This window comes from Protopterus annectens, chromosome 14.part0, assembly GCF_019279795.1.
Source record: "Protopterus annectens isolate FY-2018-M chromosome 14.part0, PAN1.0, whole genome shotgun sequence".
Lineage (NCBI taxonomy): Eukaryota > Metazoa > Chordata > Ceratodontiformes > Protopteridae > Protopterus > Protopterus annectens.
This window is the reverse complement of record NC_056748.1, coordinates 641,456,847-641,482,581: the sequence shown is the minus strand read 5'-3', so window position 1 is coordinate 641,482,581 and position 25,735 is coordinate 641,456,847. Positions and strand designations below refer to the sequence as shown.

Sequence of the window (25,735 nt, the reverse complement as noted above, 5' to 3'; positions counted from 1 at the left end):
ACCCTGCTGAAAATTTCTAACAAAGCATTTGACACCTTTTCTGCCTCAAAGGAGGATAGGGCCAACGCTTCAGGATATCTGGTAACATAATCTACTACCACTAAAACATACTTTTCCCCTGTGGAAAATGGGGTACTCAGAGCCCCCTCAATATCTATAGGTACCCACTGAAATGGTTCCTCAATCACAGGCAAAGGCATAATAGTAGTCGTCTTGACCTTGTCTCCTGCATTGCCTGCTTTTTGGAACTGCTCAGAGGTACTGCAGTACCCTGTTACATCCCTGGAAATCCCAGGCCAATAAAAGTTCTCCATAATACATCTCTTTGTATGCTTTATGCCCATATGACCTACACAGGGAATATCATGGGCTATGGCTAGAAGTGTCAGATGGTAGGCTCTGGGCACTACCAACTGCTGTATTCTCTCACCCTCTAGCCCTCCCTCAGGGGTTCACTCTCTATACAGTAACCCTTTGTCCAAGTATACAGATTCCCCTTTTCCTTGACAATCAGGTGACTAACTGACTACCTCCATCAAGCCTTGTAATGTAGGGTCTTAGACCTTTGCCTGTCTCAACACTCTCTTGGTAACTCTTCCCAGCTCTCCTTCCACAGAAGTATGGTATTCTCTGACAGTGGTGCCTCACTGTTAGCCTGCATACAACTACTCATCTCTAGTACTCACAAGCAGTTGTGGCTCACCTTCAGTCTCACTGCTACAGGGTAGCTCCCTCTCTGAAGTAACCACCACACCAGTCCTGGATTCAAGCATGCAGTCTGTCTGGATTCCCCCAGGCTACCAGACCCACATACTTGTCTCCAAGCCTGACTGTGTGTGACTGCATGCACACAAGGTAGTGCATTATCAAAATCATTCCCTATCAGGATATGTGTAGGGACATCCTCAAACGCACCTACTTGCTTGCTTCCTTTTCCACCCTCCCAGTCAAGGTGTTAAAGGTATTTGGAATGGGTTCTCTACTAAAGCTCTGACTAGCGTAGACTGCCCAAGCAAGTAGTGCTCCTCTTTAACCATTTTAGGCTTCACAAAGGTTAGGTCAGAGGCTGTGTCTCTCTTAGCAGTGGCTTGTTTCTTATCTACTAAGATAGGATATAATCTATTGCAGTAGTTTGGTACCCTTGCTGTCTCCAGACAACTTACTGCTGGCATTTTGTCATTCCCACTTACTGGCTCCCCCACCTTTTGTTCCCCACCTTGCCTTAATGGACATGTGTATGTTACATGACCCCACTGGTTGCATTTAAAATATTTAACCCTTGGTCCTGGCTGTGTACCTGAGCTAGTGGCTTCCCCTGCTACTGTTGAACAGTGTTGGGGTGGTTTAGGCTGTCCACCATGGGTTCCCTTAAACCCATGAGCAGCACTGGTTACCCCTTTTCCTGTGCAGTGGTGCCCTGCTTGCTAGGTATGGGTATCCCTTTTGCCCCAACTCTTCTGCTGTGTTACATTCTCTATCCACAAACCAGATTCCCATGTCCTCAGGCAAAGTGCTAAGGGCTTGTTCCCTCAGCAAAAGGTCTGCCAGCCCTTCAAAAGTGGTGACCTGACACCCACTCACCCATCTATGAAAATATGTGCTTAACTCAGCAATATATTACACACACTTTCATCTGCCTTGAGTCTATGCTCACGAAACTTTTTCCTATAAGCTTCAGGTGTTAACTTAATTCACTCTAATAAACAATTTTTAACTGTATTATAATTTAAGCAATCAGTATCAGACAATTTAGAAATAGCAGTTACAGCTTTACCGTGAAGTAAGGGGGTCAGGAACCATACCCAGAGCTCTTGGCCAACATTATACTGTTTACATACCCTTTCAAACATATGAATAAAACTATCAAAATTATTCCCCTCTGTAAATTGTGGAAGAAATTTACTGACCTTTGGGGTTCAGTTATTCCCTTCTCCATTACCTCCATGACTCTGGCGAAGAGTCAGCATCTTCTTTTCATGTTGCCTCTGCCTCACATTTTCCTCAGCTTCCAGACGTCTCAGTCTCTCTGCTGATTCTAATTCTATTTGTTTCTGTTTCTCCTTTTCTTCAGCCTCCAAACACTGCAGTCTTTCTGCTGATTCTATTTCCAAATGTTTGGCCTCCAGTTCAAGTCTCTGACTCCAGAAGGATTTTTAAATCCCCTGAGGCAAAGTTGAACTGTCGATTTTCTGAGAGTTGTACATCCCCATGACCAGTCTGGTTGCCCTCCTGATTGCTGGTCTGTGATGCAACTGTGAACAAGGCTGCAATCATTTCTGCTTTAGTCAGGTTGGCATGCCCCAGTCCTTTGGCTTGGCAAATCTCAGTTTCCTTGTCAGCTTGCCATACTCTTCTGCTGACATCCTTGCCTGCTCTCCCTGACAAATTAAGCTAACAAAAAAACAAATAAATCTATTGTGATATGGAACTCTGAGTGTTCACTGTGTGGCTGCTTCAGAGTACAAACACCTTCCATATTGACCACTGTTTACAGGCTACAGGAATTCAATATCCACACCACTGAATCCCAATATGTGGATATTCCACCACTGCCAACCAATAGATGTGATGCGTTTATATCACGTTATTGAAAGATGAAAATAGCGAAGGTTATTTCATCGAACCTAAAATATCTAAACCACATAATATCGAACATTCAGAACAGTGAATTTTTTCCTTGGGAAAAAATTTGCTTTTCCGAAGCACATACACACAACACAAGCACACCTAAAAAACATCAATACACACACATACAGTTATAATCCTACAACTAACCCTACACTAAACTATACATACACAACTTTCTATCCACTTACCTTAACCCAAACCCTAACCCTAAGGTCCGTCACTATCGCACACTCACCTAACCCGTGCCCTAACCCTAACTGACTTATCCCGCCCCTAAACCTAATTCACCTAACCCGCGCTTCCCTAGGAAAGAATTCAGTGTTCTGCAGATTCGCTATTTTTAGCATTCGATTAAAAAGGGGCAATATTAGAACATTCGAAGTTTTAAAACTTCGATGTTCTGATATAGACCCAATGTGATGGCCCACCACTGGCCCAGTAATCATGGAGCCTCAGGCCTCACCACTAGCACCAGTGGGGGACGTACATTGGGAGGATGATAGGTACAGACACGGTATTTCCAGATGCAGCTTTCTGCATCAAGTGCAATTTCCCTTAAGAATACATAGAGGCCACAGTCATTTCAGGGATGGTTTCTCCCTCTTTCTCCAGATCCCCAGTAAGACTCCCCACTGGCACAGATACAGAATTGAGATCTCAGTTGAGTGGCCAAGCCAAGACCTCCAACAATCTTTCTGTCCAACCAGTGCTTCGTGTCCCTGCCCAGGTAGCTGACAAAGACACTCTTGGAGATTTGTTTTACACACAAAAACAACTGGGAAAGGCTGGAACAGGTTTAGTAGCTATGCCCCCTTCTGTCCGGACTATAAGGTAGTTATTACTGCCATCAGCCAACTCTTTATCAACTACTTTAAGGCCCTTAACAAAGGGTGTCCAATCTTAGTGTGTAATGTTACTATCAATCCAAATGGTAGTTCGACCAAGAGCAAGACTATTAGGAGGGCCTACACAGAGTCACCAAATAAATATGTAAGTACTCTCAGAGGTTAAATCTGTCTAGACAGACAGCCAGAATTAAATGTTTAAATATATTTAATAATAAATAATAAAAGAACAAGACAATAGGAAATATACATCTATGGTAACATCAGAGTTGAAAATCACAGGAAATATTTAAAACAACATTGCAGGACAGTCTCAAATAGATAAAGAAAAACATCTAAATTAAGCTTTTCTATATTCCTGAGTATATGTAAAATAATTATACTGTTACCCTAGTACACTAAGTTAATTAGAACAGGAAGACAGATATGGTGAACAGATCCTCTAGCTGATGTTGTCAGGTCAAAAGAGAATACAGAATGCAGTCTCTCAGACACTTCTTAAATTAATATCTCAAATATTACTGCTGGGAAAAATTGCAAAATTACATCATTTCTTGTAATCTGACTCTATCCCAGGTAAACCCCCCCAGTGCTGAAAGGTAGCAGTATCTAGCAAATATCTGTGAAAATACATACACAAGGGTTTTCTCTCAGATCTTTGCAGATCTTGGAAGTCAGAAAACAATAAAACACTTCCAAGACAATACAGAAAATGTCTGAGCACAGACATTGTGTCTGTTGCTGCACTGACACTGAAAGATAACATCTTTTTTATGGCCCAGCCATGAAGTAATTTAATTTCAGCTATTTTCTGATGTTTTGCAAGTTAACCTTCTGTGTTCTAGTTTCCATTGTTAAAATATATACATTTAAATAGTTACAATAGTGTATATACATTTATGTTCTTTTCCAATAGGGTACACTGTGGTTACATTTTGAAGCTCAGTAATTTGCAACCCCTTTTCAATACACAGTTCTGTACCAGCAGCTTGATATACACATAACATACAGTTCTAATACAGTTGTAACACAAACATCTGTGATGCCCATGCACTGGCCCAGTAATCAAGGAGCCTCAATCTCCACCACTGGCAACAGTGAGGCCTGTACACAATGGGAGGATGACAAGTACACACACAGTAAAGTACAATTTCTCTTAAGAGCACAAATAGATTACAGTCAGTCTGGGGCTGGTTTCTACCTCTTTCTCCACTTCCCTAATAAAACTCCCCACTGGCACAGCTATAGGGTTAAGATCTCAGCTGAAGGGTCAAGCCAAGACCTACAGCACCCTCTCTGTCCAGCCAGTGCTTAATGTCCCTGCCCAAGTAGCTGACACACACACACACACACACACACACACACACACACACACACACACACACACACACACACACACTTTGAGATTTGATTTATATACAAACACACATGCACACCTGGGGAAATGTTGGCACAGGTTCACTAGCTATGCCCCCTTCTGCCCAGACTATAAGGTAGTTATCACTGCCAACAACCCCTCCTTATCAGCTACCAGAAGGCCCTTACAAAGGGTGACCAATTCTACTGTGTAATGTTACTATTATCCAAATGGTAAGTGTGACCAAGACTTATAAGGCTATTTAGGAATGGCCTGTACAGTGTCACCAAATACATATGCAAGTATGCTAAGAGCTTAAATATGTCTTACAAATATCAGCCACAAAGATAGGTTTAAATATATTTAATAATAAAAAATAAAAGTACAAGACAATACTCAATAACACACTAACTACAGAGTTCAGAATCACAGGAAATATTTTAAAACAACATTGTAGAACAGCCTCAAATAAATACAGAAAACATCTAAACTAATCTTTACTGTATTCCTATCTATATGTAAGAGATACTATGCCTTAAATTACTTACAGAGCAACACACACGCAGAAGTGCTGATGATGGATGTTTCTAGGTCCAAAACAAGGTACAAAATGCACACAGTCCCTCTCTGAGAGAATTCTTAAATTACTATCAAACATTACTGCTGGGTCAGCTTGGATGACATCACTCTTTGTCACCTGCCTTCAGTTCCCAGGCCAACAGAAACGAACACCTCTGTGTTAGAAATACATATCTCTCAGATGTTTGCTGAGAACTGAAAGTCATAAAGAAAAAAGCACTTTACATTTTAAACTTAGCAATTATTTCTCTCCAAGACAATAGAAAAAATGTCTAGACATCCTGTCTTCTTGCTGCATTGAAACTAACTTTTATAGCACATAGTAAAGCACTTAATTTTAACTTATTTTCTTGAAGCTTTGTAAGTTAATCTTTTATGTTCCAGCAGGGTATGCTGTGGTTACATTCTTGAAGCTCAGTACATAACATACAGTTCTGTATAAATCATAGCAGTATTCACAAATGACATAGAATTATTTTAAAATTTCCAGCTAGCAGGGGTGGCAGCATTTTGGTTTGTCACAGCATCTTACACAAATCATTTCAATATTCACCAGTGACATGTAACTATTTATAAAATTCCAGATAGCTCTGCTGGCAGTATCTCCCTCTGTTACACTTCTATATAAATCATGTTGATATCCATCAATGACATATAATTATTTACAAAATTCCAGATAGTTGGGCTGGCAGCATCCCTGTTTGTCACAACAAGACTTACTATAATATATACACACACACACACACACACACACACACACACACACACACACACACACACACACACACACACACACACACACACACACACACACACACTTATATATATATATATATATATATATATGTATGTATTTACACACACACACACACACACACACACACACACACACACACACACACACACACACACACACACCTGTGTACCACACATATATGGGTTCCATTCATCCCAACAACAAGATGTCTTGCTGAATTGAAAAAATCCCGGTACAGCTGATCAAAAATCAGCTGATAGGACATTTCAGCTTTTCTGCTTTATGAGATTGCACTACAGAGTGGAGCTGGGAAATTCTAATGTTAATACTTTTATGCTCATTCTTCAAGAACATCTTTATTGACATTCCTTAAGATATTTTCACTTCTATCAATGTTAGAGAATTAACTATGGCTATTCCCATTGAATCTTGAGTTGAGATGGTGAAAACTACCTCACTACTGTGGATGTACAGAATTGGGTTGATACAGCTGTAGTTTGTTCATTACTGGAGACTATATTAAACAATAATTTGTCTTATTCTGATGGTGAACTGTATCAACAGAAGTTAGTGGTCACTATGGGGGCTTTTATGATAACGTATTTGCAAATTTGGTAATGACAGTGTAGGAACAGATTTAGTGTACATGAATGAAAATTCTATTTTATGGGCTTTTCACTGATCATTTATTTTCTAATGCAGCAGAGTACAGCAAAACCTTTGACAGTGTTCCATGAGCACTTGAATAAACCCACAAGAATTTCAGTACTGTCCTTTAAAATACATTATTATGAATTTCATTTTTTTGGACATAACTTTGTGTAAAGATGTGTAAAATTAAGTAGCTAATAAGCATAAGAAAGAAATAAGCAAAAATCATTAATTTTAAAAGGATGCACCCCTACTGTATAAAATATAACGTCATAAAAGGACAGATGATGATGATGTTTGTTTGAAAACTCAGGGAGCTGAAGCAATCTCTTATTGAGAAAGGGTGTCTTGTGAAGGGTTCTTATCAATCCATCAACTGCACTTTCTTAGAGTGCTGTACAGTCAGTGGAGAAGCAGAGAAAAAGATTTGCAGACAGTGAAGTTTTCCTTTTTCTCCACTGTAGGATCACCTCATAGTAGGACAGCATGTATATTTAAATCTAGAGGCGGGGGGGGGGGGGTTGGCAGTGTTTCCCTACATGCTGGGTGCAGGGGTGCTTGCCACCTGGAAAAAAACTTACATTACAGGTACGGTGAAACTTGTTTCTGTTTTCTTTGTTATTCTTAGAAGCACTTGAAATTGCTGTCGCTGGATCAGCATATATTTCCCTGTGAAGATAGTACAGAGCATTATGTCTGCATAATGAGTGAGAGGTGTAGTAAAATACCTTCACAGCAGCAAAAATAACTTTTTTTTGGAATTCATAAATTAAGTCTAGACTGGCAACAACTGCCTATGATAATCAAATAAAAAGACTGCGTAAAATATATGCAAACACTTTAAATTTGTAATCATAGAGAGGGTGTGCTTGTAACAAGACTATCAGAATTAGGGTGCTTTCTAAGATTTATGCCCAGAAAAAAAATAATTAATTCTTATAACATTGTGTATATAACCTTATTTAGGGAAAAAATGAAATAGCTTTTGGTTTCTAGCAGAAGGGAGGTAATTAAGTAAAGTTGACAGTTCAATAATTAAATTATTAAATACACAGCAAACTTTAGAAAAATGCCATATGGAAATCACTAAAACTATTAAGAGGTGTTCAGTATCAGTTGTCAAGAGACACATTTTTGTAAACGCTTACTGAGCTCTTCATGGGGGGGTGCTAATTTCACTTTCTAGGACAGAGAAGGGCTGAAAATATCTGCATCAACAGAACAACAAGAAATACATAGGTATGGGATGGTGATGGGAAAGGCAATGAGATGAAACCATAAGCAACAGTTATTCCCCTCCACAAAGGTGGCCTAGCAACAGACACAGGGAATTACAGACCCATAACGCCCCTATTTGTAGTCTGTTTTCCTGACAAAATCAAGGAACAAAGAGGCATAGATGAATTTGAAAGGACAACAGCTATACATGGAGATTGGGGTTGTTGTTGTTTTATTTATTTGTTTATTTTATCTTACTTATTTATCCTTTGTTGACTGGGTTAGTCCCACTAGGCCAGTAGGCTCTTTTCAGGGGAGAACTGAGGTGGTATTTATACTACTAGAGGAAAATAGGCCAGGGCATTGGGGAGTTTTCCCTACTCTTTTCAATAGGTGCCATGGGGATCTTTTACATTCACCTGAGCTATCACCAACTCAGGCAGATGGGGCCTCTGTTTAATATCTCTTCTAAAGGATGACACACTCAGGAGTGCAGCCTCCCCAATTATGAAGTGTAGGTTATCTCCTTATAACGTTTGTGTATGTGCAATAACTAAAAGCTAAAAGTAGTACTGGCAAAAAATGTTGAACAGTTTCAGAACTCTTTGGCTAGTCCTGATGAAGCCACAAGAACCAAGGATGATAACTGTCTTAAAATATAAGCATATCTGCCTTAAAAGTATAGGTCTACATTCTGTAGGGATAATGCATAAACAAGAAAATAAATATGTTGACATACTATGCTACATGTCATGTTACTGTGAATGGTATTAGAATTTGGTTCAGAATCAATGAAAGATAGCATGTTTATCTTAAAATTAAACCCAAATGATTAACACACAGGCAGCAGTGTACTTTGTCAGAATGTTTTGGAAAGTAAATGACTGAGCTTTAACTGTGATTTAACCACAAATCTTCAATATACCAAGATAATGTTTGTAAGTTCTAGGCTTATGAGGTCAATTGAGTCATCTGAACAAAGTTTCTTTTTCCTTTGTCTTACAAAGGCAGTAGTATTGTTTGTTGAAAGGTCAGCTTATACACAAGCACACATAGTAACACACTTGGCATTCCTTTATTAGAAATATCAAATTATGCACGGAAATGCACAATAACTCATGCACATAAGCACAGACAACCACATAAGCATACACATACACGCACACACACACACACACACGCACACACACACACACACACACACACACACACACACACACACACACACACACACACACACACAACACACACACACACGCACACACATACACACACACACACACACACACACACACACACACACACACACACACACACACACACACACGGAGCAGTACTGCTTTATTATATCAGGGATTGTGAGGAAACAGTTCTTCAAGAGAAACATACTCGCAAAGCAAAACCTTTGAAATTGCAATTGTACCTCATAGTTTTGCCATTGCCTGATTATGAGGAAGCAAAATTAGAAAAAAGATGTTTAGACCTACTTATGCCATTTTGATTTCTCTAACTGTAACACCTTTCAGGGCAGAGTTCCTAATTCGTATGACTGCTGTCATTACTGTTGTACACTGGCAGAAGATTCATTTATGCTATTAAAAATGCTACTTTCTTTACATCTGACAGCCTGTAATTTATGATGAAAAATATAGATTTTGATGTATTTATGGAAGTGAGTTCAGGGCTGTGATTCAAAAAATAAATTAATAGTAACTGGAATCTATAGTGTTGTCAAACCTTTTCTTTTGTATTTATTGTGGCATTATACATACACATAAAAAGCCATGCTCCTGTTCCAGTCAAAAATTCCAGTCTTTTAAAAGCTTTATTTCAGTGCTTGCAATACAGTTTCTGACAGAGCATGCAACACGATTCAGTATGAAAATGCTAATCTCTGTTAAAGAAGTTTTTTTATAGAATGTGCTATACAGTACTTTCAATATAAACTACATTTGTGGCCCAAGATCCTAAAACTGCTAAATAATCACTTTTCTGGCTAAAACTAAGCAAATTATTGTGTAATGATTTATCTGTAGTGAGTAAGAACATGTGACAGCCATTATCATTTGAACGAGCAGTTCCAAGGTCAACATCATCGCTTTAATGAAGTTCAACAAGTAAATAAAATTAAGTAAAGCCACGTATTTATTTTGCAGACACATAGACTGTTTTAATTATACGCAATTGTATAGCTAGTTATTTCCCTTCTGATGCACAAACACACTCATTTGTTATTCTGTATATTGAGGCAGTTGCCTCAGGGTTTTTTTTTATCTTTTGTGGCAATTCACTTATGAAAATCACATTGTGTTTTGCTACAATTTTCAGGGCTGAGTGTTTTGTGCCAGTAATAAAACTATTCCAGCATATTATGCATTATTCTTAACTACTTTTCTGTTTGATTCCAGAATGCATGAAATTGATCCTGGATCTGCTAGAATCAATCATACTTATGCCAAGAGCATCTCAACAGTCTTCATGTTTTCAACTTTGAGAGTGTGTAGGTGTGTGTGTGAGGACTGTTTGTGTGTTTGGGGTGCTTTTTACTTGTTCATTGTTAATTACAAAGCTCATATCACGTTGTTCTGCCTTAGGGCAGGTTTTCAAGCACGTATGCAGGTATCTTTTTACAGGAAAGTAAGTATTGTTATCCTGCATGAAAAAAATACAATTTTTTCATAATCTTATATTCTTTTTCGCATGAGAATGAATGAAACTGTCATGTGATGCTTATGTTTTATCATTTTATTGGGTAGGCAGTTTGCTCTTGTGAAGTAATGGATTGGTTTCTACTGTCAGCCTGCAGAGGCAGAACACGTAAGATGAAAATATTCCAAGTGTTATCTAGTAACCAGTTTCTGCTATTCTACAAAAATGTGCTCAAAACAGCTACAGCAGTCACTAAAAAACATTCACATAAAGGCAGTATGTCTGCTGTAAAGAACAGGTTGGGCAAAACAATGGTAATAAAGTTGTGATGGCAAGGCAAACCTGACAGTGACTTAAAAAATAAAAAGCAGAAAGTTAGCTTTATTAATTTTGCTGTGTTTAGCATAGCCAACATAGATGCCTGACCAGATAGCCAAATGATCTGGCATACTTAAGATATTTAAGAACCTGAACTGGTACTAAAAACTTAATTTTTACAAGGCATGAGAAGGGCTGACCAAATTCTGGCCTGCAAAATGATACTGCCTAAATGAAAGTAATGGATAACTATGAAAGATACCATACCAGGCTATCAAATGTTCTACTTTCACTATGAATACAACAATGACTACAGAATATGGTGTATGAGTCAAACTCATCACAAAGGAGTACGGAAACCAATAACAAAACAAATATTCAGTTCTTCCCTACAAAATCAAATGTTGCGCAGAACTGCAACTGGGCAGGCCATCCTTCTTGGGCACTGTTGGAGTAGTGTTATTTCCTTTCCAAAAATAAAGTTAACTCTTTCTGTTTCTTGATAGTCCAAAGTTAAGACCAACAGAAAAAAACATGTAGATATTGTCTGATCAGATATGGGCACATATTTAAGTAATACACCTTCAGTTTTCTTTTAGTTGTTACATAAAAACTCCCTGTTTATGCAACATTTAGCTATGTTGCAGTACAATAATTATTGAACAGTTGAAATGTTTAGGATCTGTTTTTTTCTACCACTTTTCATTATCACTTTTACTTCTTCGCCATGCTGATAGTTTGTTAGTATGTATCCATTTTTTGTAGTCTGTCCATTTGATGCCATGACCATCCCTTGACAGATTTGTTTCCTGTTACATCTGAGAAATTTAGTGAAGTTGAAGATGTACGGTCACTACAGCCCACACCTCTGTCAAAGCCTTCCATATTAAAGCCATGCTTGTCACCCCAATACTCACTTTTTATCAGGGAAGTAAGTATTGTGGGAAGAAATATCCAGGGAATTGTTATGGCTAGGCTTGTATAGGCCCTATATATATAGGGCCTATACAATATATATATAACAATATGTATACAATACATATATAGCTATATGTCTATAACTCTCTCTCTCTCTCTCTCTATATATATATATATATATATATATATATATATATATAAAATAATATATATTGTGTAGGCCCTTGGACCGATAGCCTAGTACCAACCTATGAACCTATTATTGTACCCATCTGTAACTGTCTGTATCTAAGCAAAGTGAAATCACTCATCAAGTAACAGTCTCTTTCAAAATAAGCTGAACACAGAAAAACACATTAGAAATGTCAATTATTTTTAAACTAGAAGACTTTAAATATATTTTTTATGTTCAGATTATTTACATTACACTGTTAGCATATTATTTTGTTGTACGGGTGGTGGTAGGGGTCTGTAGTAATAAAGCAGTCTTCGGCCTGATGACATTAGAAAAAAATATTTTAATTATGAGACTTTCAAATTTTTGCAGCCATAAGATTCCCCAGTGAACCATTTCTTTGCAAGTCAGACTATTATTCTGCATTTTTTCACTTTCTGAAAAAGTAATACTGCTTTTTCTAGTAATGTAGTCATGCACACAGTGCAGACAAATACACTCAATTCAAGACATACAAAAAGGACAATAAGTCAGATGCATCATACCTGACTGGAGTACTCTAGCTTATGAAGTCTAAAAACCTGCATGCCAGGCAGTATGTCCTGATTGTGTTTTTGGTCACCTGTTTGACTACTGTGGCACACTTGGCTATGGAAAGCAAAAATCAAAAGTCAGGCTAGAGATTACCATTCCATTTCAGTTCAGTGAACAGTTATGCTAATCATCTCCACATTCTTAGCCCAAGCAGTAAAAAAAGCTAATCATGGTAGTCTGCCAAAGGAAATCTTAGCCCATATATTTACTTTTTATCCTATATGCTTTTTCTGACAGTTGACCAACAAAGATGTTAAACCCATTCGTTCTCAATTTGATGTGACCCCAATCCACACACTGAGTGATAATTGCAGGGAGTTGTCATGCAAATGGTTATGGAAGAGCTGGTGCCCCTGCCTATGTCCAGCCATCTGTCTGCTACTACCATAGCCTTCTGTCATTTCTATGGCCTGATGGTTTGGTTTCACATTCCAGACAAGGACCATCTATTTCAGGATAGCCTCTACATGGTACCACCTCCTTTTTGCATCCCATCTCATTTAAGACATAGGCTATGGTGGCATTTATGCATGTGCCTTAAACTCATCCCCTGGTGGACACTGTCAGTACCAGCATCAACATGGGGACCTCCTACACCCCTGCATGATGAATGAATACATGCCCCACACACTAATATCCCAAGCTACCATCACCAGTATAGTAGTACGAACCCATGTCCTGCTGATACTGGCCTTTGTTGTTGTACAAGGCTCTGTTTGTAAAGAAGAATTTTAGCCAGCAGAAAATCACCACAATATGGGAGGGCCATAAACTCATTTCCCATTCTACCCAGTCAGCTCTTCCAGAACCCAAGCTGCTACTGAAACTTGAGTTATGTGGGTTGTAATCAGGTTCGTATCCTTTTGCACTATGGAGACAGGTTTACTGACCTACACATTTACTTGTGTAGCATCTAGTCCCCTTTACAGTCTTTTCAAGTGACAGAAAACAGGGCTTCTAAAACATGAGCAACTGTGAAACAGTTCAGTTTTTGGTCCACCTGTAAAGTAACCAGAAATGCATGATGATCAACTTCAGTCAGTCTGGAAGGATGGTGTATCTTCAGTATCAGACATCATCAGGTCAGCGTGCTACCTTTGGGAGCTGTATGCACACAGGCAAATTCTGCCCATAAAATATTTGACTTGGAGTCACCAGATTAAGAATAAGTCACAATATCATGCGCAGCTACAATTTCCAGCAGACGACACATTAGCAGTAACTGACCTGAACATGATAGTTACAGGCTTTTTTCAAAACCAGCTCCGCATTGTTTCATCTCAGTCATTTACCATATTAATATCTATAAACAGACTCATGCATGTCTTTTTTTCTGCAGAGAGCTGCTATTTTGTACTGTCACAATTAATGCAGATAACTAGTGTTGCAATGAAAAATGCCAAACAGAGGAGAGATCTGACTTCCAGCATTGACTACAGTTTTGTATCAATCCTGAAATTTAGTAAAGTTGTTTCCTTCCAGAGACTGTAATACTAACATCAGCTCTACCTCAGTAGTCCTATTTGTACAAATAGCAGTTGTCTTTCTTATCGTGTGCCATCAATTTACCCATACAGTTAGAGGATTAGTTAAGTTATGATATATCCCAGTACTAGCTTCCAAAATCATGTGCATTAATGGTAGTTTGTAACACATTGTCAACTAGTCTGAAGTATTTCTTCAAATTCAGAGGCAGCATTCATAATCTCATTTATGTCAGTATTCTTTCTTCTGGCCTTAGGAAGTAGGTATGAAAACAATTGGTCATTCATTAAGTATGTTCCAACATAAAACGTTTTAATGCACAAGCTTGAAGTCCTTATAAGAAGGAGCCAAATAAATAACCAGGGTTCATTTTCTGTTCTGCACCCACATTACAAATATACCATAATATTGCTGTGCGGTTCTTTTGGGATTAAAAGACTCCTTCCTTATATAAACATGAATGGGAACTCCCTGCACTGCCACATTATTTTTATGAAACCAGAATTACACAAAACTTTCCTTTTCGGATCTTCATTTTCAGAAGCAGTTAATATTCATATACAATCTCATTTTGCAAAACAAAGTACCATTTTAAATCCTGGTGGTTGTGACACTAAGAATCACAAAAAGTAGTTGAATAAATGTCTGATCCCACCCCCCCAGGTAAGTTATCATCCAGTGCATGGTGTCCCATTAAACCTTGTGGAGTCATATTACCTTGCTTGTCTTTTGACATCATAATATATAATATAGCATCTGGATTTATTATTTTACTCTACAAGAGGAAAACACATCATGATGGTAAGTGACTCACCACCTAATTTTGATACTAAACATTGACAAATTTGATCTGTGTTGTACTTCAGCTATTCAAAACCATTAGTCCACATTTGCTTGGGGAACAATTCCTTTCAGCTGCTGCAAGCAACTTGGTTATTACAAACTTCAGCATTAACAAAACAGCTTTAGATCATAGGAAACGTAATGTGCTGGGCAGAAAGTCTGGAAAATGTTTAAGCAGTGAAGCTGACCGAGAAGGCAAAGTACAGCATTGTTAAGACATAAGAAGGCTGTTACCTGCTGCTAAGACTTTGTTTAGAAACTAAATCAATTCACTGTATCTGTGTAATATGTACATACACTTTCAAAATGCTTGCTTCACTGGTTGACATTTCACCCATTTTCCTATTAAAACCGTGCATTTTATTTCCTTGACTAGGAAAGTTCTTGTCTCATAGACATAAATCAAACTCATCCTTTTCTGAGTTCATAAAATGAAGAGTTCTCCAGAGAAGGTGTAGGGCTGAAAAGACTGAAATAATTTTACACATCAGGGTGAAAAGACAAGAAAAGAACAGAGGTCAGCTAAGGCACTGAATGAACTCAGTGACATAGACATAAATAAATCACAATGCATTGTATCATAGTAATTGATAGTATGCAAGATGACAGATATTTATGTCATTGTGAGGTTGAGTAGCAAGTTATGGAACTGAAAAACTTGCAGATGAACAGAAATTGCAGAAATGAATGTAGAGACGCATTTACCATACTACAATTAATAAGTTCAGGCTATACTGTATTCTGGGGTTAGTAATGGATACTGAACTTTATATCTTGTACTTACTGATTCATTTCTAAAGTAAATACAGTTAGGTTTGATATTAAGTTATATGGCAAATTGAAATCCATCAATCATGATTCCCATTTATATAGAATTAGATGTTTTCTTGTCTATGGAAATAATGTGTGGTAGCACTCCAGTAATAAGTCTCAAAGAAGGAACAAAGAAGGAGTATAAAGAAACTTTACACAGCTGATAAAATCTGGTCTTGTGGAAATTATATATGAAAATTAACTGAGGCAACCTGACTTCTTTTACCTATCCTATAAATAATTAATGGTGATTTGACTTTGTCATAGAAAGCTTTCAGAGGTGACTGTTGAATAAGATGTGATAGTCTTAGAAGACATGATAGAAAACTCAGAGATAGAGAAAGTAGATCAATTAGAAGTTTTCTTAGAACAGCTCAAAGGAGAAAGTGGCTTAGTCTGAGGATAATTAAAGAATGGAATAATCAACCCACAAAGATGAGACAGGCATCAACAATGGACAACTTTAAACTTTTTGGACAACAGAATGGGGGTGGGGTGTACACTGTTAAATTAGGGTTATGAAAAAGTGATGCTTTTAGACATATTTCCCTGTTTCTGTGACATGCTATGGCACACCATGTGGTATTTACCTTGACTATTGCTGTAGAAGTATATTACTACTGTTTGAAAATGAGGTTTTGTTTCATATTTGTGTTTTCTATTTGCCTACATTTTAAGATGTATATTTTTTCAATTGCAGCTTTCCTATGGGTAAAAAGGCAAGCAAGACCAGACATATTTGATAATGGCCTCATAGAAGCTACTGGCTGTGACACAGGAAACCTAAAGAATTGGAATATATGATTGGAACAAACAACTAAGAATTTCCGGGCTTTAGTAGCAGTTACAAAATTTAAAAGCATTACTGGACTATTTTCATGACAATTTCCAAAGAGCATTTTGGAGTAGAATTCTATCAGTGTTTAAAAAAAGCTTAAAATTTGCAGGATGACACAAAATCCGATGCCATTTTTAGAAATATATACAAGTTTAAATAATTAATTTAGATGGAGTCAAAAGAGGAACATAAAAATTGCTTAAAATGAAATATGCAATATAAATTTTGCTAGCTGCTTCAAAACATTTGTTAAAGAGAAACTCTGAAAATTAATGGCAAATCCTGAATAAGTGTTTGTGTCTTTATTGTTTCTGCTTGTCAAAATCATTCAAGCTTTTTATTTGGAACATATCCTTTCCAATTATTATTAAATATAAGGGTTCTGAATGTTAGAATCACACTGTGCAGGGCATAAACACAAGCAGCTGTTGGAGAAGACTGCAAATTGTTGAAAAAGGAGGGAAGCCATATCTGCCTATATCACTATTACTTTTACATCAGTTGCTAGACAGAATGTAAAGATATGTTTAAAGTGGTACAGGCCAGGCATGAAACGTTTACTAGTTATCTTTATGCCACACATCAGTAGTTGAGGATAACTTAATTTGAGGTTTGAATGAAAAAAAGTACAATTTCACAGCCACACTTTATTCTTACCCCTTTACACATTATTTTTTATTGTTATAAGGGAAATTGTTGCACTGACTCTGAATTCTGTGAATTTCAGCTTTTCAAAATAACGTCTCACTGAATTACAAAATTAATAATAATATTAATAATCATAATCATAATTATGTAAAGCTATATTTTAGATGCACCTCTTGCATGGCTTGTCATCTCTATCCTCTATCATAATGCTTTTGGCTTTCAAGCAGTAATGAGTTAAAGATTAATCATTTCTAGGAAGGCAACAACTGATAAAAATAAACTAAACGGCTCAGGGTGCAGAGAGATGCAGAATAACAAGACCAACTGAAAAAAAGAACTGAACCAAACTTACACAACCACAATGTTTAGTTGCAAAGAAATAAAAGGTAAAACATTAGCGCTTTCACAACTGGTCCTCTCACTTCATGAGGTCTGATGAAGTGACAGGAGCAGTCATGAAAGCGCTAACGTTATTTAACTTTTATTTCTTTGCAAATAAACGTTGTGGTTGTGTAAGTTTGGTGCAGTTCCTTTTTTTCAGTCAGGCTACAACTGGTCACACAATATATCCACTAATTCAAGAAAAAAGAGACTAAATGATTCCAAAGACAGAGGCTAAGGTTTATAGATATATGTATATGGGTGTCCTACATCTGATCGAATGGGTACAATGCCAACACATGGTTGGTTGACACCATTTGGTCAGTGCAGACAGATGGATGACAGACATGTCGAACCCAGGACCCTGCACACCATAGACAAAGTGATTTACCTCTAAGCCATGACAGGTATACATAAAATCTGATGTTTTCCGAAACATATCATCCAGCCCAGTCATGCAACAGTACAGAGAATTTATACCAACATCTAGATGTATGTCTGTGTGTAAATATATTAATATCTAAACAGATACAACATATATATATATATATATATATATATATATATATATATATATATATATATATATATATATATATATATATATATATATATATATATATAAACATATATATATAAACATATATACATGCAAATGCCTACATCGACACATATGTATGTCTACACCTATATGTCTACATATACACAGCAAGGTACAAATATGTACGCAGATATATATCTATGTAGATATATATGGACATAGTTATATATATATATATATATATATATATATATATATATATATATATATATATATATATATATATATATATATATATATATATATATATATATAGGTATATGTGGCCATACATCTGTAGATAGCAATGGTAGATTAACAAAAACAAATATGTCCACATGCACCATTAATGGAGTTGAGAGGTCCCAAACAATATACGTCTTGTACGAATTGGCATACCACCCCCCCACAGCCAAACATGTCCACCCTGCAATACACTACCAAGTGTTGCAGATACCATAACCAGGACCTGACATGACATGGGCACAAGATGTTAACAGTAGTACATCCCACCTGTATGATGTCAGGCTGGTATTGATAACATATCATGCAGTACAGTCTGGCTCCCATAGGCAATGTAAAATGTGGAAGCTATCAATATCCCCAGGATACATATACACAGACACATATAAGCAGATACGGAGATATATATATATATATATATATATATATATATATATATATATATATATATATATATACACACACACATATATATATATATATATATATATATATATATATATATATATATATATATATATATATATATACATGTGACTACACATACACATGCAGAGGTATGTACAGTAAGATATTTATGTAGTAGGTGCACACAATATGGTACAGCCACTATGCCTACAGTTAACACCCTAACAACTGGACACTGGATGAGCCACCCATACAAATGCCATTCATTGCCTGCAACATATACCCACAGCGAGGTCATAGGATAAACACCACACACAGGTTTGCAGAAATGGAATACCTTTATTCGTGTACTATAACAGATTTATATGCCATGTCATATAGCTGTTCAGACACTGACATCCATATCAACAGAGTAATGCAACTGTGAAACAATTACACAAATACAATAGTCTGGAAAGGTCCACAACTGCTGTCCAGGCCAAGCCCTTCAAACCGTACAATAGTAAAGACAGACAGGGCCACATGATACCACACAATCAACAGTAAGTGATGCAGGTGTATAGTCCAGCAGCTTCTATCTACACTCTGTACACAATCACTAGGTGGTAAAGACGTCAGTTGACCAAATGGGATGCAACTGTTACATAACAAAGCATAAGTGACACCATCACAGGCACACTGGCAAACAGAACAGTCTGTATGGCAGGAGGCAGTAGGCCTGCAGTAACACACTTTATATAAGTAATGTCAAGATAGATGACATGTATGGTACTGTACATCCAGATACCTTAAGGCAGCTCACCTCTGATACACCCACATTTTGTAACAGCATAGGCTATGTATGGTGCATCCCCCCCAGACTCAATAATACAGGGCCATATACCACTGTTACATACACTGGCCTCTGGAGTGCATATAGACACACATGTATTGTGTAGGTGAAGACCACACATATATGCCCCCAACCCCACCATATGTGTGGGGGATACAACAGCAGTGGACTTCTGGCAGGCATGGCAGCGTGGTATACATATAGGTATACGTATATGTGCATATGTATCTGTATATGTGTAGACATATACTGCTCTGTATATGTATATATCCAGGTGTGTATGTGCAGATCTATGTACATATACACACCCATCTATATATGTCGATATGTACATGCGTAATTATCTATATAGATATCTGGATAATCATATGTACATATATATTCACCATATGTCCTGAACATGGGATGTAGCCCTACATCAGCCTCTATAGTCCCATCTTCGTAGTGCAAGGGGATGTCAGGCATGTATAGCAGGTATATTAGCAAACTATTGCTACTGTAGTAGGGATTGTCTGTACAGACATGGTGTATTTGGGAGGTCACATCTGCTTTTCACATGTGCGCCATTGGCTACTGACAGATATCCTAAGGACATCATAGTACAGTACCGCTGCAAGCACGTAATGCTCCTGTGGACTACAGCAGAGATATTGGCCAATAAATGTGGACATTCTGACACACACTGTACAGTCCAGAGGTATACACAAAACCCCTTAGTGCAGAACATGTGGACCAAGCCTGACAATATGGATGTTAACATCCATGAAAATGAGTATAACACATAACGACTGGTATACAGTCGCCCCCATAGGTTATGCATTCACACACCCCTGTCTGTCCTGACACATAATAACTGCTGGTACAGAGGTGCCATGGCCACATACTACCCGCTAGTTATTGACATACATCTGTACAGCATCCCACCACTCTGTCTGACATACATGACTGTTAAGAGAGGCCCGGCAGCAGTACATCTGGCGAGTATCTGGACATGACACCTCACTGGGTAAGTACACTAAGCTGCTAGGCATGTAACAAAGCACTGTGCAGACTACACGCAGACTGGCTCAACACTGGCCTACATCTCCTATGGGGGAATGCACATGTACTTGCATATATAGCAGACTCTACAGGCATGTCATAGCACAGGGTAAGATACACCTATGCGAAAGTGCATAGCCACAACCGATGTGAACACAGCCACATATGGTAAGCTAGCATAATATTACAGTATATGGACTATCTGTTCAACACCATCATCATATGTGCCACTCACACACTAACCCTACATATACTGGGCCGCTACACAATGTGCTGTGATGCCCATCTGTGGTATGGGACATGTGTGTGTGTATGGCCCTACAAACATGTAAGCCAATATGGTAACATACAGTGGAGCAGCATGTAACATCAGTTAGCACAGGACCTAGGATGATGACAACTGCCACAGTCTGTACACAGGCCAAGGTACATATTAACAATACACACATTGTCGACATTCACCATAAGTACACAGACCTCAGTACTGTACAAACACCCACAGTATGTCCAGGTTATGTCATCAAATATAACCCCTACTGTACATAACATATGTAGCAGTCTGATATCTCACTGGCTTGTTATCAGATATGATGACACTAATTATGGTGTACAGCACAAATGCACCTCTTAATGCATGACATGTGTACAAAGGTTGACTGAGTTGTGGCTAGAAACACATACACAGGGCCAGTATTGACATGTTGCTGTGATAACATCAAACATTTACTGTTGTAACAGGGTTTGTTGCAACATATGTCCTATGAGGGATATGAAGTCAGTAACTGTCACGGCTTTCACCATCTACAGACTGCAATCCTCACACTACCTTTGGCAGTTCACAGATACATGTTCTGTGGGTAACACATGACGCCAAAGGCACCACACACTGCCCAGTCTGCAGATGACCCTACAGATGGGGAATCCTCATAAACATACAGCTGACATAGCAGGTATTAATACATGTAGGACAGCCATATCCACACACAACCTGTTAAACCAACATTACTCCGAATGCAGTATAGCAGCATTTACAGTCTGTAGTCAGGTCAGACACATCCTCCTCCTGTGTGTTGGCCTGTTTCCACGGTGTATGTTGTCGGAGGTAAATCCCCAATCCATCTGAGATGCTGTTTGCCAAACAACAGAACAAATGAATGAAAAGGACCAACACAAACATGATGTTCCTAGATATTGGATTGTACTTCCATGAAATTGGCTATGGAAATGTTACCACAGCTGTTCCACATGCGATCAGCTAGGGGAGGGCTGCAACTTGTGCAAAGGTCATCAGCTGATCATGAGCATTACCTAAAATACACATGCTGCTGCCTAAGCAAAGCAGGTGTAGGTCTCCACATCAACCAGTGAGGGAGTGAGAGAGGGAGACAGAGGCAAAGACAAGTCAGGGAGGGGTGGGAGAGTAAAACTTAAGCATGCTTGTGTCATACACCTACCAGCACAGGATATCAAACTACTGACGACTATGTAGTGCTATCACAGTTCTATGCAGTTATTGGATGCGCCACATAGGATACCTGTTGCGGACCCCTCAGAACATATATGTGATGGTGAGTGACATCTGCAACAGGGATATGGTAGCTATATGATGGGCGAAGTACATGTGCCTGTCTGCATGAACAGGTGCCAGCGTCAACACAGCCACACTATCACAGGGACGTACACACATTGACACACTTGGCAGGGCTAGGATTACAACTCATCACTAGTGAGATTGCCACAACACATTACTGTGCAGGTATCACATGCACCACATGGGCCATATGGAGGTTATATGAGCAAAGGGTATGGGGAGGTGTCTGACATGAGACAGCATGCTTCAGTATGCCAATGGGGGTTGTAGTGAGTGTGGATATGATCATACCCATCATACAACACACACACAAACACACATAGTGCCAGCATGGGTGCATGTCTGCACTGGTGTGTGGTGGTCGACTGTGCTAGATGGCTATACAAGGCTAGGTGATGGGTATACCTTGGCATCAGGCCACATGACAATGGTCTGCATTGTGGCTCAAGGCTGTAGTTTCTGCATTTGCCCAAGCAGGTGGGTAATGTAACCACCATCCAGTTACCTGGGGACTATTGTGTGTGGCCAATGTTGTGCATCACTTGCCATGTATGTGTTCCTTAGTCCATACATGGACGGTGTCTGGGATGTGCACATCTCCCACATGCATGTACCATGACATGTGGAACTGTACCTGGGGTGTCTGGCCCATGCTGTGTACACAGATTATCATCAGATGTGCCAATCTTGGCCACCTATGGCAGACACTGGTAATGGACAGCAGGTTTACCCTGCAACTACATTGATAGCATGCTAACAGCATTCCCTGGTGCTAGTGTTATCTGTCCATACAGGGCATGTTTTCAGGCATGGTATGTCCTTTATGGGTCACATGTGATGGCACCACAGGTGTTTCTGCTGTCTAGTGGGGAACATGGTGAAGGTGCACTGTCTGCATGTACATGCCTATTGGACAGATGGACAGGGTACCATACCCTCTATAGCCAACTGCAATCACTCCATAGTTGCTATCAGTGCTCAATATGTAGTGTACTACCCACATATTGGCTGTTGCCTAGGCATGTGTGTGTGTGTGTGTGTGTGTGTGTGTGTGTGTGTGTGTGTGTGTGTGTGTGTGTGTGTGTGTGTGTGTGAGACATGGGTTGAGAGTGTGCTCTGGATAATACTAGGGTTGCTAACTGTGATTGCCTGGTCTTGATGTCACATGTATGGGTATGGATTTGCATTCCAGCCTCTTGGGTATTTCACATCTGTTATTCCTGTACAGTGGACATTGTGATATTTACTAGGGCTAGCATAAAAGAATTTTGCAAAACCCACTACACATTGGGCCCAGGTGTCACACACAAACTCACACACACACACACACACACACACACACACACACACACACACACACACACCTGTCATGTCTGGGAGTAGAACCCCTACCTAACTAGTTTATTACACTGCAGTACTACGCAGTTATAGTACCCACCATGGAGGTTACTGAGGTACTCCTTCCCCAAAGGTGTATTTCACAATGAATGACATCAGCAGGATTGCCAAAGTAGGGCATTTGACATGTACTGAGTATGACTAGCGTAAAATGCATTGCTTCCTACACATACATTGAAACACACACACAAAACATCCACAACCGACATGTGTGGGTATAGAACCCCTAAGAGAGGTCTATATCACACTACAGCATGGAGCTGTTATAAAATGCACCACGGGGATTACTGGAGAACTCCTTCCCCAAAGGTGTATTTCACAATGAATGACATCAGCAGGATTGTTAAAGTAGGGCATATGACATGTACTGAGTGTGACTAGCCTAAAATGCATTGCTCATACATACACATATGTGTGGGTATAGAACTCCTACCAGAGGTCTATATCACACTATAGCATAGAGCTGTTATGGCATGCACTATGGAGATTACTGGGCTACATCATTCCCAGAGGTGTATTTCTAGGTGGATAGCATCAGCAGCCTTGCCAAAGTAGAGCATACAAATCGTATGGAGTATGACTAACCTAAAAAGCATTGCTGTCTACACAGACAGGGTCAGACAGACACACAAACATACACACAGACACACACACACTTGCCAAGTCTGGGATTGGAACACCTACCTAACTAATTTATCATACTACAGCAGTACACGATTATAGGACACGCCATGGAGATTACTGGTTTACAACCTCCCCAGAGGTGTATTTCTAGGTGGATGACAATCAGCATCCTTACCAAATTAGAGCATCTCAATTGCAGGGGGTGTAACTACCCTAAAAAGCATTGCTTTCTACACAGACAGAGTCAGACAGACACACACGCAACACACACATATGCACACAGTTGCCAAGGCTGGGGTTAAAATTCCCACCTAACTATTTTATCACACTACAGCAGTACACAGTTACAGCACATGCTATGAAGATTACTGGGTTACAACCTTCCCAGGGATGTATTTCTAGGTGGATGACATCAGCAGCCTTACCAAAGTAGAGCATGTCAATTGGGAGTGTGACCACCCTAAAAAGCATTGATCTCTACACAGAGACACACACACACACACACACACACACACACACACACACACACACACACACACACACACACACACACACAGTTGCCAAGGCTGGGGTTAGAACTGCTACCTAACTATCTTATCACACTTCAGCAGTACACAGCTACAGCATGTGCTACAGAGATTACTGGGATACACCCTTCCCTGGGATGTATTTCTAGGTGGATGACATCAGCAGCCTTACCAAAGTTGAGCATGTCAATTGAGTGTGTGACCACCCTAAAAAGCATTGATCTCTACACAGACAGAGACGGATACACACACACACACACACACACACACACACACACACACACACACACACACACACACACACACACACACACACACACACACACACACTTGCCAAGACTGGGGTTAGAACTCCTACCTAACTAGTTTATCACACTACAACAGTACACAGTTCTGGTACACGCCATGGAGATTACTGGGCTAAAACTCTCCCAATGTTGTATTTCACAGTGGATGACCTCAGCATGCTTGTCATAGTGGGGCTATGTGGAGGGCAGTGTGTGTGCATGGGCCATAACCCATTCATCTAGGGCTTGGCACATCACATGCTGGCACAACCTGGGTCATATTTCACAGGTACGTGTATACAGCTGCTAGATGACTTCTTCCTTGAACAGTCATGTTGCACATCTGGCACATGCACCAAATACTCTGTAATGCTGACAGATACTGGTGGCAAGTATCTGTAGTGAGTGATATCTGACCCTTATGTGGTAGTAACCCTTTGGCAGTGTGTTGGGTGGGACAGGCCTGGATGGCTCCTTGTCACAGTCACCCTCTTCCACACATATATA

General features: G+C 39.1%; 1 protein-coding gene across 3 annotated transcripts in view; it reads left to right on the top strand.

Annotated features, from left to right (window-relative positions):
* ZNF365 (zinc finger protein 365) overlaps positions 1-16,955 on the top strand; it is a 231,455-nt gene extending 214,500 nt beyond the window's left edge. For all 3 annotated transcript variants that reach the window (XM_044056387.1, XM_044056385.1, XM_044056386.1), the window contains one exon: positions 16,531-16,955. In XM_044056387.1, the coding sequence (XP_043912322.1) occupies positions 16,531-16,545 (15 nt within the window). In that variant the 3' untranslated portion in view covers positions 16,546-16,955. The remainder of the gene's footprint in view (positions 1-16,530) is intronic.
* The last annotated feature ends 8,780 nt before the right edge of the window (positions 16,956-25,735 follow it).